This window comes from Embiotoca jacksoni, unplaced genomic scaffold (genome assembly GCF_022577435.1).
Source record: "Embiotoca jacksoni isolate LCO1_2020_lvr unplaced genomic scaffold, fEmbJac1.0.p SCAF_4, whole genome shotgun sequence".
Classification (NCBI taxonomy): Eukaryota; Metazoa; Chordata; class Actinopteri; family Embiotocidae; genus Embiotoca; species Embiotoca jacksoni.
In genome coordinates this window covers 14,905,300-14,930,593 of record NW_027185392.1, presented here as the reverse complement: position 1 = coordinate 14,930,593, position 25,294 = coordinate 14,905,300, and the positions used below count along the sequence as shown (strand labels likewise).

General features: G+C 40.8%; 1 protein-coding gene across 4 annotated transcripts in view; it reads left to right on the top strand.

Annotated features, from left to right (window-relative positions):
- The window catches only part of lrba (LPS-responsive vesicle trafficking, beach and anchor containing), a 189,042-nt gene that overhangs the window by 117,905 nt on the left and 45,843 nt on the right, over positions 1-25,294 (top strand). For all 4 annotated transcript variants that reach the window (XM_069166599.1, XM_069166598.1, XM_069166596.1 and 1 more), the window contains 5 exons: positions 15,820-15,937; positions 16,143-16,245; positions 18,048-18,163; positions 18,344-18,456; positions 25,069-25,209. In XM_069166599.1, the coding sequence (XP_069022700.1) occupies positions 15,820-15,937; positions 16,143-16,245; positions 18,048-18,163; positions 18,344-18,456; positions 25,069-25,209 (591 nt within the window). The remainder of the gene's footprint in view (positions 1-15,819; positions 15,938-16,142; positions 16,246-18,047; positions 18,164-18,343; positions 18,457-25,068; positions 25,210-25,294) is intronic.

The following is a 25,294-nucleotide window of genomic DNA, read 5'->3' as shown; positions in this document are numbered from 1 at the left end:
ACTTTCCAGTCTCTCATAAAATATTTTTGTAATTTAGTTAAAGGTGTCATTCAAGAAATCAAACTATGAACAGAACCTGTGTCTGTGTCATCATCCTCCGTCATGGTCAGAAAATAAGTTCCTCTGAAGGTGTTTCTTAGCTTAAGTGTTGGTCCCAGACAATAAGGCCTTCTGTAGCTGCCTGCACAGATACATAGTGGAAAATTGTCAGTGTGCTTTCTTTGCAGGAAGCTGCATGTTGATAAGTTTTAAAGAGTAGCAAGGAAAAAAAACACAAAAAAAACATAAAGCGGGTCTTAAGTTTTGTGCAAATGAAATGTAAAAAAACAAAAAAAACTCAAACATGACCACATATTGAACTTTGACACTTGTTAAAAAATATATTTTTGATAAGGCAGAATATTGTTTCAGTAATGATTTCCAGAAGCCCATTTACTGATATGAAGTAGCCAACTATGCAAGGATCCTGAAAGAAGCCACAAACATTTCAAAAAAGGCAAAGATTAATGAGCCCCCTTTCATAGTTGCCACAACCTCTGGACTTCATCCTGGAGCTTTTTCCACAAGTGGTGACTTGGCTGTGAGGAGTGTAACTTGTGATTAGAAAATGTGTAGAATTTAATAATTAGTTCAGTGTGAAACAGTTCTCATTACTATCTGAGCTCCCATAAATGTTTCAAATAAACTATATACAATGTTAAATCACTTTGGTTTTGCTTTACTTGGGATCACAAACAGCATATTTGTTTTATGAAGATTGAAAGCAATAAGTGGCGGAACAAATTACACAATATTCAAATTCATTATGGGATTCATGCTTGAGTATTGATTTATCTTTTTACCTACAATAGTCAAATTAACTTTTGTTCCAGTGGAGAGGTTTTAGTGTCAGATTAACTCGGCTGGATCAAGGAAACATTCAAAGGGAAACATGGTGTTTCATGACATTTGATTTTTGATGCACATGCTACTAAACAAACACACAAAGTCCATTTGGATATTCTCTGTGGACCGATTAGAATATCTCGAAAGACTTTTGGAAGACAAACTGTCATTAATTGTGAAATAATGGCTAAAAAAAAAATAGATAACTCTGATTTGGCATGTGTTTCCTCAGCATCGAGTAAAGTGGCCGTTGTCCTTATGTGGCTTTGGAATTTCGAAAAAGATGAAATAAGCGAGAACAAATGTCTGGCTCTTTGATTTCTGGACGACTGTTTATTATCGAGCTCACGGCTCCGGAAAGATTAATCGACACTACTTGGAGAGCAAGTGTCCAAATATTATGAAGGACATGCTAACTGTAGCTTATTGAAATATATGGTGACACAATGTCACACTTTTCTAAAGACATTATGAATTTGTTCTGGCTCACTTGTAAAACCACATGTTCCAGAGCACCTGTGTTCATTTTTTTTTTTTACATTTTTTTATCAGTGTTAAATAGAATGGACACAGGTGGATTAGGTTTTATTTAATCTATTTTGGCAGCTGATGTAGGAAGGTCAGACATATCTCAGAATAGGAGTATTTATCCTGTCTGTATGTACAGTCCTGTGCGCGTATGTGGCTGACTGCCCACCACAGTTTCATGGTGGAAAACAGAAGCAGGGTCAGCACACTGCTGGGAGGAGCTAAGGTTTTATCATTTTTAGTTTCGTCAACTCTGCTTTCATTTTTTTTTTTTCCATCCATTTTTTTAGTGCCATTATCCAGGTAAAGGCTATATAAATCTGATGACAATGACTGTCACTCGCTTTTTTTTCTCGTCCATTCTTCCATGAAACCCGTGAAAACATTGAGAATTATCTGTGGTTCCTGAAAAGTTTCCCCCTGGTTTATACTGACGGGAGAAAAGATCAGGAGCCTGTCAAAGAGCTCTTTGATCTAAGTCAGTGTGACTCCACAATGATCCCCTCACGAGCACCAAAGTGTCCATGGCTGTGCAAATCTCTGCCAGCTGATGAGTAACCGCGCCGCCTCGTTCTTTTCCTCTTCATCTGTCCCTCCTCTATCTCTCGAGACTCCTTTCACGGCTTTATTCTTACTCTCCCTCTCCTTGCTTCTGCACGCTACACTGTTATTATAACTCATTTTTCAATTAGTAGACCAACCTCAAAAACATAATTTGCCTTTTAAACATATTTGGTTCCTTTGATGTAAATCTTGTTTAGTGATTGTCAAAACATGTTTGTCGTAAAATGAAATTACAGTGATCACCTCGGTACTTGCTTTTGTTCTTCAAAGTGAGTGATAAGAAAGGAAGATGTTAGCACTTTGCTTTTTTAGGCAGTGCTCTTTTTTTCCCTCCTCATTTCTCTGGAAACACAATAGGTGTGGGGAAAGTGACTCACCGCCTCCTAACACAGGTAGACATGCACATGTGCCCATAGACTCTGCACACATGTGAACTGGGAGAGTACATTTTTGATCTTCTTGTTCACACATTTTGTCGCTGTCTCCCAAACCCGGATGTACACAGCTGCTAGCTCCTTAGAGGGCTCAAAGAAAATCATTGCGGGCAGCTAATTGCCTGGCAGGCCTCTGCATCTGCTCGGCAGATAGCAGGACTGATGAAGTCATGGAGCAGATGTGTGTTTGCCTCTGTGTGTGTGCGTGTGTGCGTGTGTGTGTGTGTGTGTGTGGTTGTGTGTGTTTAGCAGCACCCTCTCTGTGTTTAGACACAAGCCATTAATATTGCATGTGCAGTTATTGTTGCAGAGCCACTCCTGGAGACTGCTAATATTGCATGTATGAGGAAGTGAAGTTGGCTCTACCTCCAGCTGATTGGTTAGAGCATATATCTGCAAACACCTGATTGGAGGATATTTGTAACCCTCCCTTAGCTCCCTAGTGGAATTTGAGTGGGTTATAGACTGACTCAGTGTCCTGATAGTGAAGGATTTGTTAAATCTAACAGTGTTTTGACTATGCAGCGTGTTCACACTGGAAAAATTACAAATGTTTACTTGAAAATTCTGGCATGCACATTAAAGTCACTTGTGTGTTGTTTTCATGGATGCAATCCACTACGCAGCAGAAATGAAAAAGCTCCTCGCAGCTGGAAAAAAAAAAAGTAAATAGTGAAAATGTGAAGGAGGGTGGAGTAAGATCTGCAGCAACAGATTGAATAACAGAAACTAAGTATAATACATCTTTTGAAATAAAATTGTGCTTTCAATTTTCCATTGTTTAAAATATAACTACCGTTTGAAATCTGCAGATTGAGCTTGTATTCTGTAACTTCCTGTCAATACAAAGTACTTTTAGTATATGCTACTGGAACCGGGACACAGTATATTTAGGATGTATTTGTAAAGTAATTGGTGTAAGGAGAAGTAAATACATACATTACCCACTAGACCACAGAATGATGTTATAAACCAGTGGTTCTCAACTGGCAGGTCGTGACCCAAAATAGGGTCACGGTGTCATTTTGTCTGGGTCGCTGAAGAAGTCTATAGAACGTCTGCTGCTGCACTTTTATTTTGAAGGACATATGTTTCCCATGACACAGCATGCATTTACAGCCAGTGTTGTCATAAAAATATTGACCGCATTTAACATGGTCACATCAGTAGTTTGCTCTCATGTGAGTCTTTGTAAACGGATTAAGGATTAAATACGATTTCATTTTATGCAGTTTAATTTAGAGTCTTGAAATTTTATGAGCTTTGCCAATTTAAACTTGTTTGAAAAGCGCATATGCCTGTAATTCAAGGTAAATCTGCCTTTTATTTCACAGAGGGTTTTTGGCCTTATTTGCTTTTGTTGGCCTGTTTTTATTTCACGTTTTATCAATGGATCAAGGGATTGTGTATTACTGCTCTATTTTTCTGAGTGGCTCAAAAACTTGAAAATGACCAAGGAAAAATGTGGTTCCTGAGGCTAGACTAGCGTGAGAACCACTGTTTAAATGACCAAAACCGGATATTACACATTGTTCCATATCAGAGCAAATCACTTTAATTGGCCTGTTGTTTGTGCTTCATATGATGTCCTCAACTTGTTTTTGTGTAAACGCTAATACAAAAATATCTCTTGGTTCCGCTGGGTTTAGTTATTTTTAAACTAAGTTTAACTGTGCTGCTATTCTTGTCTCTTGTGGTCAAAAAGTCTCTACTAATAATCCACATAGCAACGTATTTTGAAAGAATAACAATAAATGTATTCTAAAGGTCGGTGTCCAACCTTGGACTATGCAATGATAAAGCCCCCACTGAGAACACATTGGTAACTGTAATTAGCGGGGTGGTGACGGCTACCCAGGGTTAGCTGGAGTAGCTGAATGGATGGGCACTCGGTCATAGAAAACCACCCTGGTGTTATGTAGCAACCAGTCCCATATCGTTAAGCTCTCCCTAAAGTGTCAAACTGCTGGGGACCCCCCCCCCCCCCCCGCTTGCTCCGCCAAACCCTCATGGTCGCCAGGGACGACCTTCGGCTGGAGCTGCCAATCACAAAGAGCCATGGCAGCCAGAGGTCTCTGAGAGAGGAGAATATTGATTTTCCAGTTAGGGCCTAAGTAGTGTGTGCTATAGGACTAACGGACAGCCCAAGCAGGTATGTCATTATCAATGAGCCAAAGGAAACGGATCCTCTCACCCCTCACTCATTCATATTGGTCCCCCCCCCCCCCCCTCCCTCAGATCCCTCCCCCTCGTGTCTCCTTCATGCCGCCCCACTCAGTTCGTCCACTCTGACAGAGTGCATCCTGAGATGGTCAATAAATCGCTCAGCCACACCACGGCAACAACTAGTAGAGTGATGGGTTAGAATGACCTTCTTTCTCTTTCTTTCCCCTCTTTCCTTCACTCTTTTGCCGTCTGCCCCTCCCTGCTTTGCAGCTACAGTAATTACAGCACGTGGAAGACATGAAATCTTTCCTTACCAGGGACAGACTTGTATCACACAGGTCTCGTGTTCCTCTCAGATTTTTCCCTGATTTCGAACCCTCAACATCCAGGGTCAGTTTGATCTCGGGCATAGTTCCCCCTGCGGCCCCCTTTGGCTCATCCAATCATCAGGAAATCCAATTATTATCAGACTGCGCCTCTCGTTACACCTTACTATTATTTTTTTTTAAGTCACTGGCCGGGCTTTGGGAGCTGCTCAACATAAAGTCATGTGCAAACAATTAGGAATGATTTAAGCCAATTAGAGGAGATAAGACCAAATGAAGGTCTAAAGCTTCCTGAAGTGTATTGCTGTTCCCCCGTAGAGCAGTGAAGTCTGTCACTGTTCTTTATCTCTGTCTTTCTCACTCTAAATGCACCCCACATCTAGTTCCTCAACATTTTTGATCCTCAAACCACAGAGTAGATGGTTGTAATGCAGTTGCTCCTATTTCACTGGTGAGCTTATGTTCGTGATGATTAAGTCATTCTGTAGGGATGAGGTCAGAGGCCTCACTGGCCAAATGTGGAGTGTTTCAGGGTGATGGAAGAAAACTTTTTAACGATGGACTTCAAACCTTTGGAGAACCTGTAACCCTTTGCATCCGTTACGCATATTCATCACCAGGCATCTGCTGGAATTTGGCCATTATCTGAGCAAATAAGGGCTTGTAGAGGCAGAAGTCAAGATGTTTCTTTTTGGCTGTGCTGGTTTAGCATTGGCCAGCCACTTTGGTCCAAACTGAAATATCTCATCAACAGATTTATTTCCCTGTATTTGTTCAGAGATTTATAGCTACCAGTCGTTTAGTCCCTCTGACTCAGGTGATGTCTTGACATTTCCTGTAGTGCCACCATGAGGTCAACTTCCTTGATTTGAGTGAAATGGCACAAGTATTTGGTGAACTCCCATGAAATTTTGTGTTCCTGACTGACTTTGTACATCTTCACAGAGCTGCTAGCACTGCTCCTAGATTTCTAGTCTTCTTTTAACATCTTTCCATTTATCTATGTTTATCCAGTTGAAACTATTGGATATAGATGTCCTCAGTTTATTATTTAATCTGCTGCTTAATCATAGCTTTAGTTCAATTTTTAGATATTTTAATTGGAAACCGTGACTCTTGTGCAAACCCGTCTGATGAATCTCGGCAGTGAGTGGTAACCAGGTATGACAGGTCAGGGAAAGACCATTGCCACATTGGTAATCGCATAAAGAACCATTAGACACAGCCTCATCTCAGCACCTAATGATGACTAATGTCTCCCCTCCAATTGCTCTCCCTTCACCACGCACACGCACACCAACAACCCCCATCTCTTTTCTCAAACAAACATGCTCGGCCTTCCTCTAGCACCGCGTTTGTGACCTGACTTTGGACCTTAACTCAACCACAGACCACTGTGGCCAAGACCTGGCTCTCACTTAACCAAGCATCCTCAGACAAAGAGCTGCCGCCCCCTCTTTGCACCTGAGCCTAGCCCCTCCATCATGCTCCATCTCTGGGGTTGACTGAGCCAGTCAGGGGGCAGGTGCCTCCCCTCCCTTCCTTTTGATTGATCCCCTCTCTCCATCATTTATTCTCTTCGTCTGCCTCTGACACACGTGTCAAATGCAACGCACCAGCCTGATGGATAGTCCTGTTTATGGATGCCAGTCTGCCTGGTAGGCCACTGATATTACAATCAGCACCTGTGTACCTGCTGTTCTCACAAGCCTCTGTTATTCAGCTGAGGTCAGAGAGACACGCGGCTCCGATTGAAAGATCGATGTCCAGCGGCGCATATTGGAAATTGGAATTGTAAATGTGGTCTTGATTTGTCAGTGAATTCTCTGCTGAATTTTAAATGACAAAACGAGATCCATGTCATAGAATCTGAGTAAATATCCACGTTGTTGAGCTTCCTTTTATCTGTATTTCAAGTGTCTCATAAATGCAAAGTAAAAATAGCTCACTTGAGACATGATATTTATTAAAGCTGTTAATTCCTGAAAGAAATCAAGATTAATTGTAACCACATGGTTGTGTTTATAAGCTTAGCTGAACATTGATATGTACTCTGTGTGAAGACATGTGATGTGCCAGAGAGCAGACTGTTACTTCGCTGAATCGTGGTGCCTCGGTTGTCATTATAGTTAATGACCCATCCAGTCTAGTTTAAATGGCACAACCACGGGGACATTCTGGTGCTTACTTCCTCATCCAAGACTCTTTTCTAATGGACATCAGCACAACAGAGATTTGCTCCTGCCCTGTGGTAGAAAAACTGTAGAATAAGATCCAGTATAAATACCAAACAATTCTAACACACAGACAATCTTTAATAAGATAATATCAAAACCAATGATAAAGACATTTAGGTTATAGCAATCCATCCTGTTAACATTTCAATAAAACAAAAAACGATGCACATCTTTTTCTTGCACTGTGGATTTTCACTTTCATTTGTTTAATTGCTCGTGTAAGATTAGTTTCACATCAGCAATCACAATCATTTTCAAATTCACTTGAAAAATAAAATGCTAAGGCCAATTTAAATTAAATAGTAAAATGTATGAACCTCCATCTGTAATTCGTTAACTATTTTTAAAGGAGCACTACACTACATTTGTTTTGTATTCAACTGACTATGTATAATGTGAAATAGGTTACTCGTGGGGGCAAAGCCATCAATAATTATCCCCAACTCTTTAGGTCACCTCAACGTATGCAGCATTTCAGCTTCGTTGAGCACATTGTTGTGGTTTTGCTGCCAAGACTCTGATGATATTAAGGTTTTTTTTTCTTAAAGTGGTTAGAAAGCAACATTTTCCATTAATTTGGCAGTTTTCTCCAAATGACAAACCAACTCCTAACCCAATCTCCATGACAATTATCAGGGCAGCACACAAAATAAGTTTCCGTCTATAAGATATCATACTGAATTTATCTGTACATATCAGAATCACTGCAGCCTAGAATATTTAATAAGTATCTGACATACACAAAAGAAAATCCTCCATATGTTTAATGGACCTCATGCAGGCTAAAGTCCTGAACATATGGATTGGAAGACAGTCAATCATGATAGTTCAGCAATGATAATTGTTTATATTTCATACCACACATTGTAGGCACCCCTGTAACTTGTAAGCTCAACCTTATGGGAGACATCACATGAAGTTATCATCACAACAGTGGTATTTGCTGTGCCGAACTTTACTGTTTTGGTTCATTCTTAGTGTTCTTATCCACATATCTTCCAGATGAAGCAGGCATGCATTTTCCGCCCATAATTCTTTAACACACCCCGTCTAACCCACCTCCCCAGCAGGAAACTGCAGACAGAGATTTTTAGTGACTATCCTGTTAACATATTGAGGCATGTAGCAGCGTAAGAGCCAAACATTTCCCCTATTCATTCTTGGAGAACACAAAAGAGCCACAACAGAAGTGATTGTTGGATTAACAATCATCAAGTATTTATCAAAGTATTTATCAAAATTCAAGCTTATGTTGCTCTGTGTGTGCTAAATATGTAAATAAGCAACTGTTTGCTCAGAAAGGTTATTATAGGTCAGTATTACAGCTCATACAGCCCGTGATGCTCTCTATCCTTACTCCGAGATGGGATGCCACTTCTCCACCTGTAAACAGACATCCACTATAAGCACACCTAAGTGAAGGCGCTTACTGTGCAAATTAAATTTGCACCATTACAGCTGTAACTCAAAATGCGTGTCACTGATAAACCTGTTGCTCCAATTGAGTCACCTTCAAATTCCCAAAAGTCTCCACAGCCTTTCTTTTCTACAAGTCCTATTCTCTCCAGCTTCTTTTGCTTCGGACAACCAGCTCCGAATTTCCAGAGAAGGGTATACTTTTCACCCCACACCCACTTAAGCTGGTCACAATAGCCGGATTAGAAAAGAATTTACTTCAGCGAAGCCTCACACCAAACCCCAAAAAAGGCCTATCCGTCACTAAATGGCAAAACGGGCAACTGAAGGAAAGCGGGGAGAATGCGATAGGAGCCGGTCAGTGATCTTAACCTGTCTGATGTTTGCTATGGCAGCTTATAGGAGAGCAGACGGCCAATACCATTGAGTCTTAAACCGCTCCTGTGCTTCAGTGGTGGCTCCGGGCTGTCTCCTTGATTTCCTGAATATCAGTGAAAAGCATAAACATTCTTTTTCACCTTTTCCTGATGTGCCAGTGTTTACTGATGAGCTCGACAAATCAAGGAATGTATTTAAGCCCTTTTACTCCCATCTTAACAGGTGCCGAGCAATCCCGTAAAAGGTTTTATCTCTACCTACTGGTGTCTAAGATGTAGATGTGCATTTTGCTGTGCAATATATGTACATTTTACAAACTTTTTGTTTTGTCTTTTAAAGTTTATTTGCTGTTGTATTCTTTTTCAGTAGAATTAACTCTAGTTCTGTCAATTCTGTGTGAATTTACACCATATTTCTTTATTGCACTGTCCAGAATATACTCAGGCTGAAAACTCGAGTAAATTTTCAATGCGTTCAACAGTTTTAAAGTGTGTCTGGGTAACGCAAGGATAGCAGAGAGAATCTTGTCACTTTGTGGATGTCTGCTGCATTTCACACCCCTCTTCCCTTCACTTATGTAGCCTTATCCATCCTTTGTTCCCCGTCACCAATTCTGCCCTTCGTGGCCCCAGCTCCAAGCAGTGATCGGGGTAAAATGGAAACGCCGATCTTTATTTTGAAAGAAAAAATAATTAGACTGTTTTATATCCTTTGTAATTTGCCAAAACTCGCAACACTCTGGTGTTAAGCGCTTATATTTGCTCCTATATTTGCCCTGCTGTTTTACATAGGTTCTGACTCATATTTTCTGTTATGAATTCTATGTTTACGTTTATCTCCACTGCTGACATCATCGTTGTTTATTAATAGTTTAGCACTTTATAGCTGATTATGTTTCGGGGGCCCCTCTAAGGCTTTTGTCCTCCTAGCTTATGCCCAAGGCTGAATGTTTAATGAGTTAATGCACTGAAGTCTTCACTTCACTACCAATTAACCCCAAGACCACTGCAGCATTTCCCTAAATCCACACAAGACCTTTTTTTTTTGTCCCCACTTCAAAAAGGCTGAGCAGCCAAGGAAAGGAAAGAAAAAAAGGCTAACCCGTTAGCAAACAGTGAAAAGGGCCAAAAAGGGGGTTTAATCCTTATTAGGCTAAATTCAGACTAAGTGGCCCCAAAGATCCTTTCAAAGGGAACTTTCTTTAGGGAGTGCAAACTCTTGCTGGGTTACGTTTGGGACTGAATACTTTTAGCCTTTAGGCTTCATAACCCTGCACAATCCTGGGCTTGTTTATTTTGCTTTAATTCTCTCACACTCCAGCACAGCTTCTTACATGTGTTTATTTTTGTTTTACCTTGTAGTTTGTTTTACTTCCCTCAAGGCAAATAGAGCTTTATGTGTGACCAGTGATCACATCTTGAATCAGTTCCCTGATGGTAGAACAATTGGGCCTATCAGTCACTGGTGGATGTAGGCTGTCTGAGTTACTTGTATTGAAGCAAGTGTCATATTCAGTGCAGTCTTTCAGACCAGTGTTGTCTTTTCTTGCTTAGCTTATAGCTTAAAGACTGGAGAAAGGCTCGTCATCGCTCTGTTTAAACATCTCTAGATAATGTGTTATATCCTTTTTGACTTTTTTAAATCTACAAGTCAAAGTGTAAAAATGACAGTTTGTGGTTTTACTATGGGATTATGTGTGGGACTGTTTACTAGTTGTCTTGACTTCCTGCAGTCTTTTTTTTCACTTTGAGGTTGCCAGGCAACCAGTGGCGTCTCCAGGAAGACATGAGGGTGGTATTGATTTTTCTCAACTAACTCTCCTTTACAAAGTGTTTAAAGCATCTTTCTGAAAATTTGGGGCTAATTAAAAACAATCCTTTTAATTTTTGGAAAGCTGACTGTTGATTGGTCAACAATCCGGTATATCACTTTCATACCATAATATATATATATATATATTTTTTTTTAACACGGCTTCATTCTCCCATTAATTATAAAATGATGGTGCACATGACTAAACAGTGAGAGTGTTGTGTTGTTGCCACTTGGTTAAATCATGTTTTGGCTGAGCCACAAGGGTTTGAGGACAATTGCTGGAGTGTGAAAGTAGAGTCATGTGGCTGTACTGTCTTGAGGTCATATGATTTCAGGTTTTGAGGGTGAGGGAGCATTGCTTTCCTCTTGAATAACTCTACGTACTCCCCAACCACACACTTTCCAGCTGTAGTGGCCTTTGATTGAAACACATGCTTCTTTTCAAGAAGTGATACAAAATGAAAATATCAGTGAATCTTTGTGTCTCTCTTTCCAGTACAGCACTCAGTTCAGCCTACTCCTTTCCCTTATCTTTTTTCTTGCTATCACTCAATCCCTAAAGCAAAATCTGTCTTAATTGGCTCCAGAGGGCTCGGGGAGGCTTTGTGTCAACGGTGATGAGGGTCCTGATTGGTCCAGAGGCACAGGCAGCCAATATGCCCTTGTTAGTGTGTCAGGGCCCTTTGCTTGCTCGTTAGTCCGATGAACTCATTTACTGATGGGGGGTGACAAGGCCTCGTTTACCAGTGTGGAACAGAGGAGGGTGGGGGTGAAGACGAAGGAGGGAGGAGGTGAACAAGAATATGGGTGAGACGGTAGAGAGGAGTGTTGTAAGAGTTTTCGTCGATGCACCAGATAAGAGTGTCAAAAAGCCCTTAAATGTCAGCTTGTGTTTGTCTGCGCTTTCTTTCTCATTTGCCGCCGCAGTAAAAGTGCTGTCGGCGTCTCGGCCCGCTGAAACTCTGTTTATTGCAGATTGCTTGATTCTGTGGTCAGTCATGTGAGAGAGACTCGCAAACAGCATGGCTCTCGTGTAACTGTATGCATTGGTTTACACTGTATGTGTAAGTTTTGAATGAGGAAAGGGAAGTCTCGTTTTATTACTACGAGACTCAGGATCCTGCAACCTTTCAGTATGGAGTATGGAGGAGTGGGTGGTGGACGGCTTTTGGGAAATAAAAAGCAATCAGCAACTCTACGTGCTGATAAGTCCATAGGTTTTTTGTTTTTTATGAATTCTTTCAAGTTCTCCCAATATTGCTTGTCCCTCGTCTCCATTTTTGATGTTGATGGATCACCTCTCTTCCTCCCGCTCATTAATTTCATCACCTTATCTCCCACGCCACTTCATTTGACCAAAAGGTAATAATAAATCCCTCATCCATTATCCTTTAACTGAGGCAGCCATGCGGAAATACTTAATAACTGGCAACAAATTGAACTTCAATCACCTCTTTTTTCCTTCAAGGATGCGCAGCACATTAAACAGAACGCACAAATGTACACATGCCACTTCTCAAACGCTGTTTATGTGCAGTTTTATGCATTCCTTTAATAAAACGGCACAATTTTTTTTATTTAAATTGTAATTTCTTTTTCATATTTTATGACAAATAAGTATCATTGGTAACTGGCAGTGACTTCTCTCCTCTTCAACTCGAGGGTCTTATCAGCCCAAAAACACACCCGCTCAGCCTGGCCGACAGCAGAAGCAGTTGAGAGCATCATCTATCTTGAACCACTTTACTGATAGTTGAACCGTTGCTCCCTTAACTCATCTTTAATCCAGTGTAGTTTCAATTAAATTTCATCTGCCTCACTGTGTTCCTCTATTTGACTTTGCCTGTGTTTCTAAAGAGGCATCGGTTGGTACAGGGGAGCCAGTTTGGGAAGCTAAGGGTGCGATGGAGAGGGTTCACTGGCACAGACTATCTGCGAGATTCAGCAGTGACAGCATCTGTGTGTGCGTGTGCGTGTGCGCGCGCTCACACACCGTAGCCACAGTCACCCGGCCCCTCTTCATGTGTCCCTCTTCATTCCGCAGTCTTTTGGGCATCTGACAAAGACAAACGACAGTGCTTCAGAAATGAGCTGCAGCCCGCTGCACAAACAGGTTGAGAGAGGAGGAGGGAGAGAGGGAGAGAGAGCATTGCAATCAAGACTAGTTCCTTTGTTTTCTGTTTGGCTGCGTCCTCTCGCGTGACGCTTTGAAATTGATCTCGGAGCGCAGCAGACCTGAATCCATGGATATTGTTCTACTTGAAATGAAACATCAATAATACTGCTTCATACTGAAATCTTGTTGAATCTCCCGATCAGTTTGATGTTTCCTTTATGGGGGATTTTCACATGTGCGCCATTTTTAATTCCATCATTATAAAACCAAACAATGTTTTTGTAGTGTAGATATTGAAATATAAATGTGATGCAACAATGGCGTCATCTGATATTTGAAATATTTTTTTCCTCTTCTGCTACTGTAGCGTTGCCATGTCTTTGAACCTGACTGATCCAGTTCCTCCATTACTATATATCACAGAGGAAGCTGGTGCAGCCATAACTCCAGCCTGGACAATAACCTCCACACCATTGTAATTTGTCCAGACATGGTCAGAACAGCTCGAGCATTACGGCACGGATAGTTTGTCATGCTCGTTGTCATCCACTCAGCTTTTTCATCTGCAAGGGAAAAGGGTGCTGGCGATGGGGACAGTGATCTCGGGAACATAGAGTGCTATTTACAGCGTTGCAGGAGATTCATCGGTCCAGGGAAAAATATGATATCTGGCTGCCTCCGCTGCCATCATATCTCTCCGTGGAATCAGGGACGGCAGCTTCATCAGTTCACCGATGGGCATCTTCTTGACATCCATTGTGAGGTCTGAGTGTAGTGTAGTCCTGGGAACGAAATGAGTCCCTTACGGAGGTGAAAGGTTACACTGCAAGTATTCGCTCACTATACACCTGAAGTCAGGAATTTCATTTTTGATCAGATTGTAGGAGATTATCTGTTTGAGAAAAAAAAAAAAAAAAAAAAAAAAAAAAAGGAACATAGTCTTAAAAATGTTTTTGGTTAGAGCTGATATGTACTGGTATTTTTTGGACATGATATTGTGTCTGAGTTAAGAAAACTGGTGTATTAGGCTGTTTGTCATCAAAATTCAAACATCTCAACTAAGACTCATCATAATCACTTCTTAATTCTCGTTTTCTTTTCACCAGCCACAAATTTCATAGCACATTTGGAAACATCCATTTCTGTCCAACCACTGATGTGTTTTTATGTTTCAAATGAAGACAAATTGTCATAAATTCTAAATACATCGACATCTTGACAGATATTATTCATATTATGATATGAACAGAGATTTTTAGTATGTGGAATGCATCTTTAATTTACCTTCTTCTAATATCTCTGCCAATATGGAGATCCAGAAATAGTTGTTTTGAGGATATTGCTGCTTTATATTTATAAAAACGTGAAGGAATTGACACTCGTGTTGATTTTTGGAATAATGAAATTCCTCCTTTTCTTTGCTGATACTGTTTAAGTTCAGTATCAATCTGCACCAGAATCTCTAAAACTGACTTAATAGAATGTTGTAATCTCCAAATAATCCACACAGAAACCAAAGTGAAAAAACAACAGATTTTGTAACTTTTGAACTGAACTGGCCAAGTTGTTCCCCCTGTTTCCTGGTCTTTTTTTGAAGCTATTAGCTGTCTGCTGATTGTAGCATCATATCTATCAGAGACATGTGAATGACTGGTATCTTCTCATATACTTCTTGCTATGAAAGCAAATGAATGTATTTTTCAAAACTGTTGATTTAAAACTGAATTATATTCGTGATAAAAAAAAATTATCTTGTTATTTGCATCAGGATTTCATTCAACTGAAACATTAAACTGATATTACCTTAAAAACACCTTTTCTTTGATGATTCAAAATTAATGTTCATGGCAGTGGGGTTGGCTACAGGCTGACGCTGCCTGGTATAGTCATCTGAGGTTGATGTTAAGGAAGATGGGGGCTGGCGGATGCAGCATCAGCTAGCTTCTCCAAGCCACTAATCCACATTTAATTGAACTCCAGAGACTTTGAAGTGAGTCTGTGATGCAGGCAGGTTTTATTCCTCTGAGAGACGGCAAGGGAGAGGCCGTCCTCAGCTCAAGGCCTCAGCTGGTCCCCTCCACTGTCCCCTGCCTTTAATGAGCTCCTTTAACGTAACACTGGGCCTAGCTTGCTCGCTCACATTTGAATATTTTTTTTTATTAATATCACGCCTCTAATCCATGCTGTGACAACCTAAAATGTCCCTTTTACCTTTCTACCATATCCCTGCACACCCCCTGTCAGCAGACACCTTTGAAACTAAAAACGGAGGGTGAAACAAAAGCCTAGTTAACAAAGCAGTGCTAAGTAGGTTAGTAGCAAACCTAAATGCTGGATTAGTAGGAGCATGAATCACCGGGGCAGGGCTAAGCATCTGGGTCTGTCAGGCTCTGTGACAGCCATCAGAACAAGTCACTCTGACAGCCACCGAAATCTCCACGGGGACAGATTAAGCTCGATTCCTCGAAGCATTTTTAAATGTGGAGCTGGGTAATACAATATTGTCTGACCTCTGTGTCAGTTATCTCCACGGAAATACAAAAAAATGGTCTTAATCTGATGTTTAACATAAAATAGCCTCTTAACTATATCATTTTCACATCAAACTGTTACTTAACATCAAAATAGATTATCTTTTAGTGAACATTTCCTTCACTCTTTCCAGCTGAATAGCGCCCATTCTCTTGCTAAAGGAATCTCTTTTTCATTGAGGCTGATCAATATAAGACATTAATCGTGCTGTTCAGGCTGTCGTGCTACCACTGTGTGAAAAATGAACTAACCTGGCCTTCTGTCTGCTCTTCGTCCCCTTCCCTCTCTTCCCTCTTATCTCTCCTGTCCTTTTCTGGTTTCTTTCTTTCTTTTTAAATTTCCCTTCTTTATTCTTTCTTTCGTTTTTACATTTGAATCCACCCCTTTGTGTCTGGTCCCTCTTTTCCTATCCTGTCCTCCAGATTCTTGCATATACAGAAGGTCTTCATGGAAAATGGTTGTTCACAGAGATCCGGGCCATCTTTTCCAGGCGCTACCTGCTGCAGAATACTGCTCTGGAAGTCTTCATGGCCAACAGGAGTAAGACAGAACAAATAATTGCTTATATGTACCCACTTCCCCTTGTTGTTGCAACCCTGATGGATACACACATGCATATTTTTTGCTATGTTTTATTGAATAATTCTGGAGACATGCTTATCAAGAGTTGAGTGAAATTGTGCTGATTTTTATTCCAGAAAATAATCCTTGATATAACTACGTGTTTCTCTATGTCTCTCCGCAGCGGCAGTCATGTTCAACTTCCCCGATCCAGCCACAGTGAAGAAGGTGGTTCACAGTCTTCCTCGTGTTGGCGTGGGCACGAACTTTGGCCTTCCACAGACCAGGTTAGAAATGCACAGTCAATGGCTTTGACCTTTTTAAATTTTGTTGATTTGAAACACTGCAGTCTTGTGCAACATCTGAACAGATCAAACAATTAGTTTTCGGGGAAAAAAACAGCAGTGAGATTAAGTGAAAGAGGATTAAAGAACATCCACATTAGTTTTAGTAAAACATCGTCAAACGCCAAATTTCTTCTCCGTCTCTTGCTCTCACGTGTACAAATGGGGTTGGTCGCTGATCGGCCTGTCCTGCCCGCTCTCTCCTCGCCTCCCAAACATAATTGACTTCACACAAACACAGCCCAGTTCATTTATTTATTTCCATCAGTGTGAAGCAAATAGTTGCTTGTAAGCCTGCAGGGTGCACCCCCCACCCCACCTCCCTCGCATCATGTCTGCTCTGGGTCCAGGCCCATGCTGAAGCCAGCTGCTGGCATATGTGTTATCAAAGTCAAATCCTGTGGAAATGAAAGTTATGCCATTGAAATCTGTCCTTTTTTAGTCTATTGCGTGATAAATTCAGATTATACCTCATAAAATGGCAAAGGGACCATATTTATATATTATATTAGAGGAAGATGGTGTTCAATAGAAACTTTGCACAACATATGCAGCAGTATGTTTTGAAGACACTTTGATGACAGTTCATATTTAGTGTACGGCTAAAATGCATACAAGATTGAAGAGTACAAACTAAAGCCAGATACATAAAAACACATAAATCTGTGCATTCAGAGATTAGTTTCAGTTTCTTCCTTCTCACTATGATTTTTTTTTTTGGTCACCCTTAATCTGAGTTATTGCCGTCTCTGTCTGGTGGAATTTGAATATTTTGAGAAGGTAATGTGTTTGTGATTTGTGAGTTTTGGAGAAAATGTTTCTTTATTATTAAGCAACACACAATTTTACTTGTGGCAACATAACAGTAGGGACTATGTAATCAGTAAGAGTAATAAAGTGCATCTGGTAATGAGTCTGTGTGGCTGTAGGAGTGTGTGTCTTTGTGTGTGTGGGTCACGGTGAGAGAATGTGTGCGTTTGTGTTGGGCTCATTAATCAAGCTAGTTTGCAGGCCACCTTGCCTCTTCGACCTGAGGACAGCTACACAGGGCAGCTTAGTACACAAACATCAGCTCATACACACAGCAGAGTACAAATCTATTTCATGTCACACATCGATAAATGCACAACAACCACTCTTCATTATTCTTTGATACAGCCATTATCATTTGATGTAATTCTTGCTGTGCTATTAAAACATTTTAAAACATACCCTCTGTCTTTTATCCTCTTTAAATGTCCACATTTATGATGCAATCTACAAAAATGTTTAAATACAGACATCTATAAAGAAAGTTTTTAATGCACATTATTGCTTGTTGACAATATAAAAGATGTGTCCCTTGCAATACACTCGTATTTTTACCTTTTTGAGAGGCCTAATGACTATAATCTCACACCCTGACATTGATTAATTCCATAATTTTCCCTTGTTTTAATTGGATTGGGGGTCATTTGTTTTTGTCCTATAGCATACATCATCCTGTGTGTGTGCGTGCCTGCGCGCGTGTGTGAGATCTGTATTCAACCCAATATATTGCACATTTGTCTTCTTGATTAGCAAGACTGTAAATCCAGTAGATTTTTCACATAATGACATTTGTATTGCAAAAGTCTAATCATGCCCCCAATGCTTTTTGTCGTCTGTTGTTCTTGAGCTGTGATGACCGTCTTTGTACTGTTTTACTCTTTTTGTTCATTCTCACTCTAGCTGGAAACACTTAAAATCTGTCTTTCTCTTTGTAGACGTATTTCTCTGGCCACACCCAAGCAGCTATTCAAGGCGTCCAACATGACCCAGCGCTGGCAACGCCGCGAGATATCCAACTTCGAGTACCTGATGTTTCTCAACACCATCTCTGGTGAGGACACCGCGCAACACCTGTGTGATGTTATGACGAAGTGTGCCACAGACCTGCCAATAGAGGAAATGTGCACAAAGACTTTAGCAATCATTTTCAGTTTTTGTTGTCAGCCCTTGATGCCGTAATTTGCACAATATTTATCTTGTTCTTTTTCTTTGCTTTCTTTCTTTTCTCCAGGTCGCACCTTTAACGACCTAAATCAGTACCCAGTCTTCCCCTGGGTCATCACCAACTACGACTCGGAGGAATTTGACCTCACTCTGCCCAGCAACTTCAGAGATCTGTCTAAGGTAAGATAAAAGTGGCACATCCTCTCCTCCCTCTTCTACTTCTACTTCTACTTGAATGGACTTTTTTTCTTAATCCCAAACAGGGAAAGATGGAGGGGCAGTGAAGGCATTGTAATGCGTGTGTAACTGTGTGCGGTTGTGTGCGTGCGTGTGTGTATTTCCTCAGGTCCATTTAGTCGTTGTGTAATTGCCATTGATCATAGTTTAGTGAACTAGCTCTTTAATCACTGGGGGCTGATTGCTATCTTTGTACAGCTGCATTGCATTTCTTCTTATTCACTGACTCCAGTCTTATGGTTGTTTCGGTCTTAGAAGATTTAAAGTTACAAAGTTTTAAAGCAGCATTAGTTCTTTCGATACTTTTAATGATTTACTTGTTGATAAATTGAATCTTCTGGTTTATCCATTTTCATCTGAAATTTGAGTAATAATGTGACAATTTTCTTCCAAACTGCAAGTGTATACATTACAGATAATCTGTATGATTAGTTGTTGACTTTTGTTGGCTGAGGCAGTCCTGACTTGCTGCAGTTAAAACACATTTAATCCTCTCATGTTCTTTGTGTGTACCTCCCAATTTCTGGTTCAGCTATCATTTTCTGTCCATGAATCAAAGTACGTAATTGAATTCTTTCAAGTTTGACCTTCTACAACGCACCAGGAAGTGAAGTAATACTCCCTGGTAGCTCCAGGCATCAAGTGATTGGGCTTAAAACAATGAAAGCTGCCCTGAATTGCTCCCTCGCACATTAATACACACTCTCATGCTGCTGAACTGCTTAAAAGATTCTCCCCCGTATTGTAAGTAGACATGCAATTATTTACTCACATTAACTCCCTCTCTTTTACACACACAAGCACAGCCAAAAAACATACTTAGATTGCCAGCTCCCCTCGCTGGATTGAACAATCTGGTGGTGGGAGGACAGAGGATTAGTTTGAGAGTGAGAAGACTGAGCGACTGTCAAGCTGCTAGAACCAAAATGACTGAATAAATCATCCATGGAAACAAAAAAGAAAGCGTTAATGGACACGAGATACGTTGGAGGGAAATGCATTTCAGAGTTACACTGGAGGGCGTTTGTTCAGGTGCAGAGGTGGAGGTACTCATCGACTGAGACCAAATGTAACATTTTACAGTTTGACCACAAATACCACTGTGTTATAAAAGAAAAGCGGCTGCGTTGACGTGGGTAAGATGATGATATAGAATCCAAGAGGTCCAGTTTGGGTAATATATGAATGAGTTTGAACACATTGGACACCAAATACTTGCACAACTCTTAGTATGAGACAACGTTGCGTTGGTCACGTAACTATTGCTGCCTTTAAGTGGAACTTGTGAGCTCCTCGTTGAGAAGACATTGCCAACATATTATGTAATGAGAGCACTGTTGCCAGGCAACGGCAACCTGGACACCAAAAGACTCTTTGTTGTTCTGTTGACATTCCTCGCTTCTGTCCAACAAATGTTGACTTCCTTTGTATTTCAGCTAAGGATGGGACATGATTTTTGAATATTCGAATAGTAGTTAAAATATTTAAAACATTTAATTTGTGTATGCAACAACTGTTACAAACATGCAAAGACGACGACAGCCGTCAAAAAGTATGATTGATACTATACATGTGTATTTTTTATTAACAGTTTAATAGTTTTGAGCAAATTTCAAATAGTATTTTTCCTTGAAATGTCCATCCCTAATTCCAATGCCATGTAGCAGAACAGGAAATAAGAGGACAAAAGTGTTTTTTTATTTTTAATTTTTACATAGATTAGCTGTTACTCAGTGTAGCTGCTGTTACCTCTCTCTTTGCTCACGTTATTGCTCATCAAACATAATTTGTCTTGGAGCAGCTCATGAAAATGCAGCGAGGATATACAGTATTGAACTAGCTTGTTCTTACTTCTATCTTACAACAGATGTGTGTATCCTACGGTGGTGGAAAGTAACTAATGTAATGCAGGATGTGCAAAACCACAATGACCAATGGGAAAGGGTGCTGGCAACATCAACATTTCCCCCAGATGTATTATTAAAATACATAGAAAAATGTATGAGACTATATTTATAGTATAATAAATTGCCATTCAATAAAAAATTAACTTCATGGCTGCCAAAATTTCAGAAAATTCCAAGGTCTGAATTTGTGAACACCACGAGAATGGATGTTTATATGGACTTTTCTTGTAAACGCAGTAAACCCAACCCCATTTGAAGACACCAAAAATAATCGAATAGGATCGGTTGCTCATACACTCTGTCTGGTCACACCCGTTAAGACAGTTTGCAAGTGGTCAGCAGTGGGAATGTGCGTGTTACCAAACTCTCTGATAGCAGCAATTCAGTTAAAATGCATTCATTTTGGACCACTGGTTTAGGGCAAGTAATTCTGGTATTGTCAATCCATTTGTCAAGATTCATCAAAAATATCATCGACAGAATATTTGTGCAGGACATTGCAATGCTATTGCCTGCACAAATGCCATGGCTATGAAACACAAGTGAACCATCCTCTCACACTTTCATTCTTTCACACTGCCCTGTCATACACACTCAAACACCCCAACAGTCAACACCTTGTCCCTGAGGTTCGCCCCAGTCCTGCTTTCACTTTCGATCTGCTCCTCTGCGTCTCTATCGTCTATTTTTTCCCTCCCAGTCTAGTTTTCCCCACTGTATGAGGCCGTATAATTTCTCTGTTTATCTGGCTTGATGTTGCCCAGTAGGCTGAAATGTGACAGTAGTACTTGCCCCACCAACATACACACATACATACATACATGCATACATACGCACGCACGCACACACACACACACACGCACGCAGCCCTCTTGGTTTCTTAGCTCATTTCTGCCTTCTGCTCCTCTCCTTTGCACTGCCATGGAGTTTAGACAGCTCAGCCTCTGTGCTCAGTCAAGCCTTGCAGCCCCGGGGACTAACTGAATGAAGGGGAGTTGGGTAAAAGGAGGAGAAACAGAGAGACAATCAGAGAGCAAAAGAAAGAGGAGGAGAGAGTGTAAGGGAAGAAGAACAACATCATTCGCCGCCTTCCCTTCACTCCTTTCTTCAGCAGAGAGAGAAGGAGGGGAGTCAGCGAAGCCAATCTTTATTACATCTGTTTTATTCATGTTGTTGACACGCGTGTGATATCAGTGTATGACTACTGGACCGTGTCAGACTGCAGTGTCTGGAAAGGGCAAGCAGCGCTGTGCAGCCTCCAAATGAACCCCCACCCTGAAATTCTGCACCTACAATCACTTGTGCACCGTGTTTCTTTTCTTTGCAACCTAATGCTTTGTGACCTTCACTTTATTTAAAGCTACATATGGGTCTGCACTAATTTCTTTCATCTTCTCTTTTGTTTTGTCCTTATTGTTTTTTTGGTTTTTTTGTCTCCCTCTGCTTGCCTCACTGTCATTCTTTCTCATCCTCCACATCTCTCTTATCCCCCTCTTATGTCACGTTGGTGGTTGTCTCTTGTAGAAACAGGTCATCTGCGAAGGCTCCAGTGACATTGAGAAGCCAAATTGCCATGAACATGTGTGTGAGCGTGTGCGTGTGTGTGTTCGTGCGTGCGTGTGCGTGCATGTGTGCGTGCGCGTGCGTGCGCGTTTGTCACACACTGTCATCATTCCCAGCACAACAGAGGCCACACAGAATTTATGTTCCCTGCTACCAGAGCCATTCTGACCCCAGGGACTTTCTTATCATAAACTCTAACCTCAACCTGACATCAAACGCCGACCCCCAAGATAACGTTGTAGTCACGATAAGCACTCACTAGAACTGACTGCAAGTGTTGTAACTCTCCTCTGTTTTTTTAATCCCCCACCACAGCTCTGCCCATTGTCACACATTTCCCCACAAAACTGCACTTGTCCTTCATGTAGATATGTGTAGGAATACCGTTCAAAACCTATGTTACACACATTAAACAATAAAAGTAGAGATACAGGAGGAAAAAAAAAATAAAATCAAAAAGCAGAGATCAGTTAAAACAAATAATAAAATGTGTTTCACATGACATCAAAAATGTATTCATAAGCTAACTGATAAAACTGAGTCTTAAGAAAGGATTCGATGAGTTGGAGCCTCTTGGGTTATTCCAGAGCTAAGGTGCCCTAACAGCAACTCACGATCCCCTCTAGTCTTAAAGGGCAAATGCATCCTCATTGTTGTTGTTGTTTTGTATCTTTTAATGAAGCACCAACAAACAATTAAAACAATTGTCAATCTATTATGTGGGCTACATTTACATAGCAACAGAAATAGTGAAGACTTATTGAGCGTTCCCTGTACCATTGTGCTATAACCTGCTACTCACAGCCACATCAGCTAATGGTGTATTGATCTGGCCATACGCGCCCCATATGTTTATCCCCCAGGCCCTCCACACCATTTTCACTGTTTAAATAGGACATTATACATAAACACTCTTTTCAAAAGGCTCTTGTGATTTATGACTCAAAGGAGATCAAATCGTCGTTAAGTCATTATTTCATCACCGTTGAGCCATTATTGTTTTAAAAGCAAAGGAGAAGCAGGTAATGTTCTTATAATAGTTCCCAGGAAGATGCAAATTTTCCCTTCAGCGAGACTTTTTCTCTTGATATGCATACATATTTTTTTTAATATATTTTTGTTCTCATACTGAGGATAATGTGAGTGGGAATAAATTCGGGTCTATTCTCAATTATCAATTTAATATTTGTGACAAACTGTCAGGTCCTGATGCTGACATCAGTAAAGTTACTACTGATTTTTTATGACTATAAACCTGTATGTAATTCTCTACAGACAGTATTCGATATAGGTGTTGTGCTTTATTCATAACGTAGCAGATATAAACAAGAATTTGATCATAAATAGTGTAAAAAGTGTTGCAGTGTTAAGTAAAGACAGACTATACTTGCCCTTTAGTTTTAGTTCATTTTAACGTTTTCTTGTGACTTCCTCATCAGAGCAGCTTTAAAATTCCCGTTACACCATCTGATTCCCACTTCTTGTTGAAGAATGGATTGAGACTAATCCAACATTATTTTTCTGATATTTACCTCTCCGAAGCATTGGCACAATGTCTTTCTGTAGCTTATTCTTCAGTCTAATTAAAACTACGTGATTGGTTCATTTGTCTGAGCGCTCATCAGAGTTCTATTCTTCGCCACAACATATTAGGCCAATCTGTGGTGGAGCAGCAGCAGGCGCTCCATCAGCACACTGCCGGGCATCCTGCCCTGATGTACGGCACCGTCACTGCCGCTCTGTTGTAGCTACTGTAAGCTCAGAGCGCTAGCCCCACAGTAATTTACAGCAGTAAACAATGTCGGGCTCGAACAAACCAACAGCCCCCACATGCACTCGCACACAATTCTCCCTCTCTCTCTGTCACTGTGGCACTTTCAGTCTTTTTTTTTTATTTTATATGCCTCCTCTCCCTTTTCTTTTTTTAATGAGCCGACTGTTATTAGGGCTATAAATCAGACCAATGGGTGTGATGTATAATTCACCATGTGTACTCACCCACCCCAGTGGCCCTGAGGAAGCCCACAGTGTATCACTGTCAACACAGAGCTGCACAGTGTGGTGGCACAAGGCGTTTCACTGTGTAAATGTGCTCACACACATACACTCAGGTACACTGCTTACAAAATAAGAAAAAACAGGCACTTATTAAACAGAAAAAGCAACCACTACTGCGGTGTGTGTGCGCGCATCACATCCACCACTACACACATCCATGTACACAGGCATGCCCCATTACTCCCACACAAAACAGTAGCCATAGCACAGATCAATATCAAAAACCTACCCTGGATGAGTCTTGCTCTGACAGGCACCCTATGATATGAAAGAGATCCAATTGATCCACACCCTACTAGGCCCTCATCCTCAAAAGGCCATCATTCCATTACTATTGATCTGCTGTGTGTTTGTAAGTGTGTGTGAGGGAGAGGGATGAAGGGGGAGAGGGATGGAATGAGGTACAGCCAGCAGAAGACTAATAAATATTGAACCAGCCTGAAAGTGATTTCTATAAATGAGGATTTAAATAATAGCTGAGCAGCACAGGGTTATTGGTTTTTGGAGAGCGATGGAAAATTAATGCAACTTAACCATTTTTCTAGACTACGAATAGGGCTGGTGACCAGTGTATTAGTTACAGATTAATAAAAGAAGAAATTAAAGGAACCCGCAGCCTTTCTATTGATATTCCTAGTAGGCACTCTTTCATTGGAGCACATTAGTTTTCTCTGACAGACTACAGCTGCAGGGGCTCCGTTTCACAGCCTCTAAAAAGCACTCTGTGGGAAAGGATTGATCTCCGTCTGAAGGGAAACATCATCTAATATTCATTTGAGATTGCACAATGGTTACGAGCTTCATTTGCCTGCAACTGCTTTGTTACAAAGAGAGGTCCCTGAATGTATTCACCGTAGAATTCTGTACTGCCACCCCGACTTCCCTTTGCTGTCACACGCATGTCTTGGTCATATCCTGTCTTTATCCTTGCTTTCATATCAAACGGTATTTAAAGGAAGTCTCTGGTTATTTTTCAGTGTCTAACATGTCTGAAAATGTTTTTGTTTTTTTATATATATCTTTGTAGCCCATCGGTGCTCTGAACCCAAAGAGGGCAGCGTTCTTCTCAGACCGGTATGAGTCCTGGGAGGACGATCAGGTGCCAAAGTTCCACTATGGCACTCACTACTCCACCTCCAGCTTCACCCAGATGTGGCTGCTACGTATCGTAAGTGCATTTACATGGATATGAAAGAAATTTGAACTACCCGTAATTGTAAATGTCTTTGCAGCATAAGAATCCCAAACACTAA